This window comes from Zonotrichia leucophrys, chromosome 9 (assembly GCF_028769735.1).
Source record: "Zonotrichia leucophrys gambelii isolate GWCS_2022_RI chromosome 9, RI_Zleu_2.0, whole genome shotgun sequence".
Taxonomy (NCBI): domain Eukaryota; kingdom Metazoa; phylum Chordata; class Aves; order Passeriformes; family Passerellidae; genus Zonotrichia; species Zonotrichia leucophrys.
The window spans coordinates 20263702-20275940 of NC_088179.1; the positions used below are offsets into that span (position 1 = coordinate 20263702).

At 38.2% G+C, this 12239-nt stretch overlaps 1 protein-coding gene across 8 annotated transcripts in view; it reads right to left on the reverse strand.

Moving 5' to 3' along the window:
- The window catches only part of NLGN1 (neuroligin 1), a 324107-nt gene that overhangs the window by 199197 nt on the left and 112671 nt on the right, over positions 1–12239 (reverse strand). For 5 of the 8 annotated variants that reach the window (XM_064720775.1, XM_064720780.1, XM_064720777.1 and 2 more), the window contains one exon: positions 2818–2877. The exons of the other annotated variants lie outside the window; for them this stretch is intronic. In XM_064720775.1, the coding sequence (XP_064576845.1) occupies positions 2818–2877 (60 nt within the window). The remainder of the gene's footprint in view (positions 1–2817; positions 2878–12239) is intronic. 8 annotated transcript variants of the gene reach the window in all.

Here is a 12239-nt window from a genome sequence, read left to right on the forward strand (position 1 = left end):
AGGACACCTGATCCTGCTCCTCCCCTGGGAAATGCATGGTCTCAGCAGAGAGGGCTTCTATCAACCCAGCAGACACCCCAGCAGTCTTGAGTGTCTGGTGATCATAAAAATTTAAATTTTCCTTGTCTCTCTGTGCCTCTCGGAAGCAGTAAAAGTCTAATTACTGCCTGCACTCTTCTATTGGCACAGAAAGGAGAACAAAACTGTCACTTGTACGCCAGAGAAAATTAATCCCAGTCCTATAAATTACAGAGATTTATTAGTGTTGTAAATGTGCTTCTTCCCCTCTAGTTTGAGTGCTGTGTTCTTACAGCCCTTCTTCTCCCTCCTGCAATTGTCAGAGCAGGAGACAGGTTTTCCCTGACATGGACACTTGTTCTCAGCAGACTGAGATCCCTTCTCTCATCTGAGCCTGCCTACTCCAGCACTTTCTGACAGCAACCACTCTCTCCTGAATTTCAGTAAACTGAGGAGTCTCTTCTCTGCAGAGAAGGACTCCACAAACCTGATGTTATTAGCATCTGTCTTGGCAATTATACAGCAATTTAGGAGAGCTATTAAGGCCCACTGGGTGAATAGCCCAAATTTCAAATGGTTTCTTAAAACATGTTGTTAAAACAAGACTGTCATTCTTGTAATGGCTAACTCAGTATTGCAGATATTTGAGATTTCATAAGAATGCTCCTTGCAATATTCTGTCATTGACTTGTGTACAAATGTCCTGACTCCATAAAGCCAGGAGGATCTGAATTGTCATAATTAGCTCTGAATAGTCTGTGGCCTGATTTCAGCTGGGATAGGGTTAATTTGTGCACTCAGGGTGAGAATAATGTTGATATTCAGTCATTTTTGTAATAGCTAACTCACTATCACTTATTTTTGAGATTTCATAGGAATGGCCCTTGCAACCTTCTGTCCTGGACTTGTGTACAAATGTCCTGATTTCACAGAGCTAGGAGGATCTGAATTGTCATAGTTAGCTCTGTGTGGCCTGATTTCAGCTGGGATAGAGTTAATTTGTGCACTCAGGGTGAGAATTATGTTGATATTCAGTGGTTGCTGAGCAGTGCTCACACTAAGGCAAGGACTTTTCAGCTCCTCACCCCCCAGCAAATAAACTGGGGGGGGGGCATGAGAGGTTAGGAGGGGACAGAGCCAGGACAGCTGAGCCCACCAGGCCAAAGGGAAATTCCAGATATTCCACATTCCATGGCCTCATGCTCAGCATGGAACCTGGGGGGAAGCTGGCTGGGGGTCACTGCTCAGGAGCTGCTGAACATCTAAGCCAGGGGCTGTGAGCAGTTGCTCTGTGCACCACATGTTTGGCATATCCTCATTGTCTTATCACGATTACTGCTATTATTTAATTTCATTTCTGTCATATTAAACTGTCTTTATCTCAATTAATAATTTTACTTTTATATTTCCTTCCCCAGTTTTCTCCCCCAGGGAGGAGTGACTGGCTCTGTGCTGTTTAGCTGCCTGCTGGCTTAAACCACCACAGGAGAGCTTTCAAAGGAGATTTCCAATTTATCAAAACCATCAAATCTAGCAAATTTTGGCCCAGCTGGTGGGCTTTCATTCGTATGCTTAACATACAGATCCAGTAAAGGATCATAAAACAGTCATAAAATTGTGACAAAATCTGTGTTCAATTATTGGGTAAGAAGTTAAATGCTCAAATTTGCCTTCCTTAATCTTTTCTGGAAAGACTCTGTGCTTCTGTTTAAGTAGTTGATGTTATCTGTGATGAAAAATTTCTTAGTAAAGAACCTTTCAGCCTACAAGTGAATTTTCATCTGGCCAACTTCCCCCTGCGACCCCAAATATTAAGAGAGAAGCAAGCAGCAACTCTACCAGTCCTATATGGTAATTTGTTTTACTCATTGACCATAAACCACTCCAAGTGTGTGTTTAAGATTCAGAACTCTGAAGCACATCTACCTGAAGGGATGAGACTGCTCAGGAAAAGAGCCCCTTGTTACCATTTTCATAGCCCTGAAAAAATATCAAATCTGCATAGCTTCATGATCAACAGACATAATTTATGAACAGAATAATATGCTTGACATTTCAAAGTTTTGATTTTACTTGGTAATAGGGTTTTCTAAGGGTCAGCTCAAGTAGATCAACATCTTTGTATGCTTGCAGAAAACAGACGTGGTGAGGGTTTTTTTTAGTTTTAGTTTAGCTCCACAGAGCTTCACCAGCAGGCAATGCTGCCTCCCTTCTGGAGGGAGGTGGGGTAGCCTTTAATATTAAATATTTTTCATTGCAGCCTAAATGCAGATGGGTTGGCATTTGGGGAAGTTCTGTTGCTTAAGAGACACTTTTAAAGAATGTTCTGAATTTTTTCCTTTTATAAACACAATATTTTCTATGTTTATCAAACTGAGATCAGTCAGTGAAAAAAAAAAAAAGAAACATCTTTGTACTTGGTGAAATACATAGGGTTAGAAAACATGCAAAAAGGTGTACAGAGAAACTTTAAAAGAGTGTTAGTTTAAAGAGTATGGACAAAATTCAGTCAAAAGGTGGGATGCAACATATCAAAAGTCCATTTCAAGAAAACAAAAACCCTCCTTTTTAAATATTGTTACTGTTTTGTATCAAAACGTAGAACTTAACAACATTCTTTCTTTTAAAAAATTAAAAATATATATGTATAACAACAAGCAAGAAGACAAAACACATCAAAAATGGGAATTAAAAAAACAAAAAAACTCTTCAAAAGAAGACAAGAAGTCAAAAAAAGAGGGGAGAAAAAAGATTTTCAGGGATCCTTGTCATGCAAATCAGTTTGGCGGCAAAAAATACCTTCATCTTCAGCACCGTCATTATCACCTAAATCATCTGTCTGTTTCTTTGTAAGGGGACCTAGGATTAAGAACGGAGAAAATGGAGGAAAAAAGACAATTCAAGAATATACAAGACTGAGGAAAAAAACAGTGAATATTAAATTCCCACGGACGTCTCAAGAAAAACATTTTCAGGGAGGGAAATCTTAGTTTATAACAACCCATTTTTCATTAAGTTTTTCAAACATTACAGCAAAACCTTCCCTCAGGGGTATGGCTATTAGAAACATCCAGCAAAGAAGCTGAGAGTGCCCAGTGCTTTATTGTTTTTAAATGAAGAATTAAAGCTTGTTTACTAAAAGCATACCCCGCCATAGACTGTAGTTATCCACTTCATTTAATTGGTTTTTTTCCTGTTGCTGTTATTAGGAATAGTGGAGACAAGAACTGCCAAATTACCTCTTGCACTTGATGCAATAAGGTGGTTAATAAAAGGCTTGACAGTTGGTTAAAACAATATTTTCTGTCAAATGCTAATTCACGTTTCTAAATTCAACCATTTAAGCTCATGCTTTATATAAAGATAAGCACAGGTTTAATTTTGGGGTTTTTTGACACATTCATCACATTCTCTTTTAAATAGAACTGTAGATATCCTTGAAACCTTTGACTACCTGCTGAGATATTTGTAAAGAAACATGAAAATCCATATGTAAACCAGAAACAAGAGTGAAATCCCAGACCAACTGAAGACAATGACTTTTGCCATTGATTTCAATGGGCCAGAGTTAGTTTCATGCAAAAAAGTTGCATTGAATTGAAATTTTAGCTTGGGCAAAGCACCCAGGTTCATAATTCCTTATCTCCATGAAAGGATGATGAGACAAAATTCCTTTATGCCCAACACCTGTATTATTAACAAGTATTTATAGATTTATCATGTTTTCCAATGGGAAAAACGCCCACTGTCTTACTGAGAAATAAAAATATACACCAGAAGGAAAGTCAAAGGCCATTCTGAAAATATTTCCATGTCATATATTTTACACACTTACGCACAAACAAAAGACAGTTGGAACTCAGCATTATCTTTCCTTTTTTTTCAGAGCTCTCTCATTTCCATGACATTCTGTAATTTGCATGCGAAAAAGCAATCAGTAGAAACACAGGGCTAAGTAACAAAAAAAGAAAAAGCCAGCCAAGCACAGAGTAGAAAACAAGAACTTCCTCATGCATAAAATAGCAATAGACAAAAACAACAACAAAAAAGAGATGAACAGTATGTGTTGATATTTGCAGTAGATGTAGGCAAGAGACATGCATTAAATCTAAGCACTGTGGAGTATTAAAACATTTGTATTTAAAAAGCTCTCTGTTATTTTACAGGATATTAGTTATTCAGCATTAAACTTGTCTTTTATAGGCAAAGTACCATGTATTTGAGTGATGCATTTTTAAAAAAAAAATCATAAAATGCTTTTACCAGGTGCATGGGTTTAAGAAACAGAAAAAAAAACCATGAAGTACCATGAGACTTTAACTGTGAATGTAGGAACTGGACTGTATTATTGAAAGCCAAAGCTCAGTACCTTAATTCCTGCATCAGTCAGGAGTATAGTTTTTAACTCATTCTAAATACAGAACACTAGAATTATACATCATAAAGAAAACACAAGCATTTTTATAATCACACCTGAAACAATCACTCTCTTCAGTTGAAAGCCTTGGTGATGCAGGTTTTTCCTCCTACAAGTCCTGGGTATAATCTTTGCAATATTTGGTATCTGAATAATGTGTCCTGATCCAAACACACACATTGAAATACCTCTCTGCCTAGCATTTTCATACCATAACAAATTTACTTCTAAAAGAGTAAAATCAGAAGAATAAAAACTCTAAGCAAAGAATGACAATATTTTCAGGATGGGTTTTCAGCATAGAGAAAAGGAAGGGTTAATTTAAGAATGGTGAGAGCTGTATACTTAAGAATGGAGATGCTGACACAGGCAAGGTTATATGTATTTATATATACACACACACACACGTTCTTAGTAGCTTCTCATATTTTGAATTTTAAAAGTCACCAGAAAGGTACAAAGTGACATCTGGAAAGCCAAACAACACACATTTCTCCAAACCACTTGCATAGAGATGGGCAATTTATTTTCTAGATGAAACCAAGATTGTGTATGTTACAATTCTTTAATAGCTGGCTTTTGGCAGGTATTTTGTGTAGATCATGGTTCCAGATCTCAACTTCAATTACAAAGTGCATCAACCATCTCAAAGTAAATGTCTAGTCTCATACCATTTCTGATTTTATAATGTAGTAAAGCATGACTGGGGCTAGCTTTAAAAATGACCTGGATATTTATCATGTTTATGCAGTTCTGAAATTCTCTGAAAAACACTAAAAAAAAAAAAAAAATTGGACCATCCATGTTTCTTAAAATCATAGAATTGTTAAGGTTGGAAAAGACCCTTAAGATCCAGCTCAGGCATTAACCCAGCACTGCCAAGGCAGCCACCAAGCCATGTCCCCAGGAGCCACAGTCACACATCTTTTACATACCTCCAGGGATGGTGACTCAACCACTTCCCTGGGCAGCCTGTTCCAGTGCTTGACAATTCCTTTTTGCAAAGGGGCTGACCTATTTTTAAGCTGTCATAAATTAAACATGTTTTTTAATACAGCTGTAGCTCTGTTTCACAATCCAAGGGCTCTGCTCCCCTCATCCCCCGAGCAGGAGGGCTCATCCCTGTGGAGACACGTGGCAGAGCCACCAGGCACCATTCACAGGGCCTGGGAAACAGATGAGAGATTATTTCTCCCACAGGTTCACTCTGGCCTGCAAATATCATCTATTGCATCTTCAGAGAGGTTTTCTGCCTCTTGGAACTGCAATGCTCTGAGTCCAAGGGACCAAAGCAGAGTTTGGCCCTCACGTAGCAGGTGTGAACTCCTCATATTTTATCTAAACACAAAAAGGTGCTGTGAAGATTAATTTATATTTTTTTTAATTTCTGGGCTGTCTGAAAGGGCAAAATCAAGGGGTTCAGGAGTAGCTGAACTCCTTGTTTCAAGTACTGAGCCCTGTTATGATCTGTGCTGCCTGCTCCATGTTCAGATGCTGAAGACACTTTCCGAAGTCATGAAAGTGGTATTAAGAGAAGCTCTGGATTAGAATTCCACCCCTTTCAGCAATAACTCTCATTCTAAAATCAGTAAGAAATGGCTTTTGCTTCTGATTCTCCAGATAACTGATTACTCTGACTAACAGCCTCGCTGTGTCTGGATGATCATAAAGCAAGATTGATGTTTTGAGTCCTCACACAGGAAAATACTCTGAAATCAGAAGCAGATAAACAGAATAAAAATCTTATCGCAAGAACCTGCAAAATGTAGCAGCAATAGCCTTTTTAAGTAAAAATAAATCAGAACTAAAATTGCTTAGTAAGTGTATAATTCTTAGATATTTCCTGCAGCTTTCAATTAATATTCTACAGATAGCTTATGATTTTGTAAATTAAATGTATCCCCCAACTAGGTTTATTTCTTTAGCACCAACTGTTCATTCAATATATGATATTTTAGGGTTCTTTCATCATTTTAATATTCTTTTCAGGTAACAGAAACTAATTTTAAGAATATTGATACTAAGACACCATGGACTATGAGACAATGAAACAAAAAGGAATATTTTACAAAACTATGATTGCCAGAAGTCTTTTGTCCTCAGTTACTTTTCACTGTTGTTCTACTCCAGCCTTCTCTTTACCTTTTGTGAAGGCCCAATTAATTTTACTTTTTGAGCATTTCACTTTCAAAAATGGGCATCCATAATAAAAAAAAAGGATTTTACTATGCTTAACTCACAAGCCTTCAAACATCTAATGCTGCCTTACTATGCCAGCCTAAATTTTAGCTAAAGTTTATGTAATAAATATTAAATATCAACCAAGTAATCAGGTACCATAACTAATGGGGAAAAAAGAGGATGCTAAAGCCTCTAAAATGCTGATGCAAAGATGATTTACTTATCAAAAGGCTCTCTAAGGTTTAGTCTCATGTTGGTACATACCCATAAGTCTCATTAATGTTAATGGGAAATTAGACCCCTAAGTCACTTTAAAAAGGGGGGAAAGTGATTACTGCATTTTATGTTTCCTAAAGGCAAGGAATAGTCTTGCTACAAAAGCTGAAGAAACTCTGAGAGCAAGAGGCACTCCTAACCAAGCCTATACTTGCTTAATTTAAAAATAGTTCTTGCATTATTTAAATTATTATTCAAATATTTATTCTGTTTGTATTGCAATCAGTGCTGAGGCACTAACATGATGCATTTTTAGATCCTGATGGTGATTTGTAAATGCCTTTCCTCTGCTCAAAGTAAGAGAAATAACACACCTCCTGTCCAGTTAGCTCAAGAGTAATTACGCTCTCAGAAATAATTAAATCCAGCCATATTAATTCTGGTTTTTATCATTTCCTTTGATGAAGGACTAAGGTACTTTAGCTCCCAAATACATTAAAGCTGATTATAAATTCTCTCTTTATGGGCTGGATTCGGCAGAAATTATCCGTGGCCTTTCGGGCCGCGGGAGTGCGGGAGGCAGGGAAGCTCTGGGTGCCATTAGCTCTTTGGCCTGGGAAAGCTATTCATCATCAAATAGAGTCATGCTGCAAGTTGACACCATTTTGTTAAACAACAGTGCAAATCCTCTAAACTTAATAAATCAGGGCTGATGTATACAGCCATTGTTCGGGCCAAAATGTTCTCCTTCAATAATGAGGAAAGTGGGGAAGAAAAAAGGACCTTTTACATCAGGTTAAGTAAGCTCCATGGATCCAGTAATTTAGAAATCACCATAGCAATAATTATTCTTTGAGGTAAGGTGTCTCTGCTGGATGGAAAGGGGGAGAGACAAGGCTGAGGCTGACTGCTGAAATTATACTTGTAGAAAAATTCACCAGGTTGCAACACTGCGCAATGTGTCCCCAGCCAGCTACTGCTATTTCTTCTTCATTAGCCCATTTCTTAATTAAGCATTGAAAATCCGTGAAGTGAAATTACCTCATCTTTTTAGACTCTACCTTTGGTTCCAAATATAAAATAATCAATTCTTTGTTATTTCTACCATCATTTTTGTCCAATAGATTCTCCAACTAAAAAACCCCACAAACTTGTACTGAATTCCCGCTGTCTAGCAGATATTAGCTCAGGCACAATAATATGTTGCACCTATATCTAGTTTTTAATTTCAAAGAAATTAATGACAGGTTATAATTAACAATCTTCACACCTCAACATTTTCTGTGAAGAAAAATCAAATTTGTATATGTTGAGATGGAAATATAACTCTCTCTACATGTTCATATATGTGATGACAGAAGAGAAAGTTACAGCACAATAGTTATCTGATGAATAATTTTATAAAGTCATCTTCTTTCACTTGAAAATTAGAAAGCTCTCAGCAAAAATAAAAGAACAAGGATTCCTTAGAGAAGATAAATTTGGAAGGTACAAAAGGCAGCTGGGTCTAAGAAACACTTAAAAAAATTCTCCTTTTGTTGTACTTTGCTGCAACAGACAAAACAATCTTTTGATTTCTTTTTTATTTTTCTTTTTACTATCCTGATTTCACCACACACTCACTGCTTTCCTTGTTATTCACACACCCCCCCCAACTCATTAAATTCCTTTTATTTCCATATTGCACTTATTTGTAATATTCATACTTATCAGCAGGGCAAAGCCCTGGCCGACTTTGCTTTTTGATGGCAACATTTGCATTCATGTTTTAACAACAAATGATGGCACAAGCCTCAGTAGTTTCACATCTCACTACCTGATTTGCGATGACAATCAAGCTCTGTAATTAGAGCTGCAAGTAACTCAAATTTGCATCTGCGAGTGAGTGACAGGTACAAATTGAACCCACAAAAGGGTTGCCAACTTTCTTTGAAAATTTACATGTATAAATGCTTTGTCACTAAAGAAGCTATTCTGACACTTCAAGACTAACTCCTGCTGTGTCTTTTATAACAGCATATTGCTGAAGTGTCACACAGAAAGAATATCTAATCCCAAACCTTTTTATTCACAAGATTAATCACACTGGCTGGATCTTGATTTCCCTTAAATCTGAAGGAGTTTCATTACTGCATGCTAGATATGTGTGAATTTAAATAAGATTAGAATCTGGGAACATAGGGAGAGTTTCACTTCTGCTTCCTGTTTTAGATGCAGGCTGAAATTCTCTGCATTCTCAGAGGCTCAGGCACTTTATGTTCACATGTCCTGGGAACAGGCCCTTGGTAAATCCCATTCCCTTCAAAACAGGTCACTCCATAAATCCAGTTCCATTTCCAGGGGTTTTGGTTCCATGATGGGGAGGCATGCAGCATTCCAGGGAAAGCAGGATAGGTGCAGGTGGGTGGGTGAGGTGCCCCCACACACAGAGGGGACAAGGTCAGCCCTGGGGATGTTTGGGTGATCCTGACAGGCTTGGGGTGAGCACACAGCTCATGCCTCTACATCATCTAGCATCTAGCACAGGAGAGAATTCTAGGACAGGAGGCTATTCCATGGAAGAGCCAAAACCCTGGGAGTTATTCTACACATCCTAATTTCTGAGACACTCCAGCTTTGGCTCTAGCCAGTGGAAAAATAATTTGCTACAGAGGGGAAAGAGGAAAGACACTTATTCACTTTTTTATCCCAGTGGAAGTAAGGAAAGGAGCAGACACTCAGGAAAAAGGAGTGGGTGTCCCACCCACCAGAACTAGACATGAGAAAAGGAATGTTTCAAAGGGATCAAGACTCTGCTGGCCTAGGTTGGCAGAGAGAAGCAAAGCCCATGCCTTTGGCCAGGAGCAGTGCAGCTGGAGTGCTGCAGAGCTGAGGGATGGGTGGGTGAGAGACATGGAAAATGGAAATTGCAAGCTGTTATATTGGCATTAACATCAGCATTTACAACTCCAGTGCCACCTCACATGCTTATGTCACAAGTTCACACAGATTTCACCATTCTGTTTGCATTAATAATTCATGTTGCTTTACAGACGCTCCTACTCAGGGTGACACTCTGCTGTAAGGAATTGAATGCAGCATTGCATGGCTGTGCCACCACCTGAGCTTTGAGATCATGAATCAGTTCTCCCTCTCTACAGGTAATGACCACAATCCAGACCTAATGAAGACTTACGGACATGCTTAACTTTAAGCCTCTGAGTAAGTTCTCTGAAGTCAACAGGCTAAATCCAATAATATTAAGACAGATTCACTACCATTAACAGAACTGCTCAATTTGCATCTGGGCCAGAAGGTCAGCTCAGGAGTAAAAGATAAACAGACAGGAGCATCCCAAATTTCTAACTTCCCTCAGTTATTCTGTGGATAAATCTAATCAACAAATAGAATTTCAATCTCTTGAACACACTGCAAAGCTCTGCAATGAAATTAAATTGTCTTTTTAGAAATGCATTGCTTCTTAGTCTGTGTACATACAAATAAAATTCTGCATTCATTTTCCACAGCTCTCATAATCAAATTGCTTCCTAATTTTAAAGAAGATATGAACTTGTTTTAGACTACCAGCTTATAAAAATTGATCATATTTAGCTCATGCAATAGAACTAAAGATCTGTAACCTTCAGATCCAAATTTTCAGTTCCCAAAGGAAGACTTACAACTGCCATTAACATATCAACATTAATCTTCACTTTCCCTTGAAGATCTCTCCAGCATTGTTGTAATAAGTATAATAAGTGCAGACAGTGCATCCTTTATATAAGGACATACAAAGACACAAGTGAAAAAAACCCCATCAATTTAGGTAATCAACTGGTAAGGTTTGTTCTGTCTTTTTTTTCTGCTTTTTGGGGGAATTTTTGTTGATTCAGATGGGTTGGGTGGGTCACCTACAGCAATAAGCTACACTACGAAAAATAAATACAAAATAAATATATACTTACATACAAAAATAACATTAAAATATTATTTCACTTTTATTTCATTGTTGCCTTCTGTTCTCAGCCCAAAACAACTGAATAAATAAATTTTCTAATCTTGTCCCCAAATCTCTCTCTGCAAAGAAAAGATCCCAGAACAGCAGTCTCGACAGGTGAGATCACTTTGAGATTCCTACACAAGTCATTTCCTTTGCTAGGGACTGGAAAAACCTTTTTCCTGACTAATTCTGCTAACTGCCAGGGCTGGTGTTGCAGCAGCTCCATGGGTTTGTTTATGGCACAGCTGAGCATACAGTCCAGCTCTCCCAAGGCCCAGTTTCAAACACCCAAATAGCAGAACAAAATTGGTCTTCATGTAACCATGTAATTGAACATTGCAGAGAAAATGAAGTTAATTGTGCATAATATTTTCATACAGAGTTTGGAATGAAATAAGTTCTCCCACCCCTCTTCCCAGTGCACTTCATGTCATCTGGTTTCAAGGCACATGCTTGGAGCTCTGTGTAACTCACTGCAACCTGTGCAATGTTTTACATCTAGAAACTCACACTCCTGCAAACACAGACATCAGGGGTGATATGCAAGTCTCATTTTCTCCATTTTCTGAGGGAGCCACTATCAAAGGAATCCAGCTACCTCACAGGGCTGAATTTCTTCTAAAAAGTGGCAAAGGGGAGAAGCATCTTGTCTTGTACAGCTGACTGTAATCCAACCCTGTCCTCACAAATGCTCAGGAGACAGAGGGGCAGGGAGTTTAGAGGTAAAGCTCTTATGGATCACCCTTTCAATGCCCTTGTGCTGGCTCTGAATCACTGCATTTCTGGCCACATTCTGAATAGCATAAAGAAAATCTGATTCTATAGCAAGAAACCACAGTGGAGGTCATGTATTCTGAGTCATTCCCAGCAGGTTAAACTGGGCAGAACTGCACCCTCTGTTACCAAATGTCAAGGAATGTCTCCAGCAGGAGCCAGAATTTCCCAGCCTAATGCTGATGCTGGTCCTAAGTCACAGGGCTGAGGACCTTGCTGGTCTCCTCTGATCTCAAGGGCAGAAATAACACTTCTGATAAATTTCCTATATTTGCATGTACAGTCATGTCCAAATGCTTTGAAAAACGTTCACCCAACACAGTTTCTTCCTGTAAGGTGAAGGATTTCCTTTTAGTTATATATGGCTACATAAATATACGTGTACATATATAAACAAGCAGGCTTTCCTATGTGCCTTTTGACACAGGGATTTCTTCCTACACTTCTGAAGCTCTGAGCAACACTGAAACAGAAATACATTAAAGAAATTAATACTGATACTAATAACCTGGTGTTCAGAACCACAGTCTTTCCATTAACTTAGATCTTAGAAAGAATATAAGATACTTTAAGTCAAATGTTTCTCTGCTATTTGATGCTTTCAAAGCTTTCTTTAAGCTTTTCTTTATTTGGACTGTGGTGACCAGCTTTTAG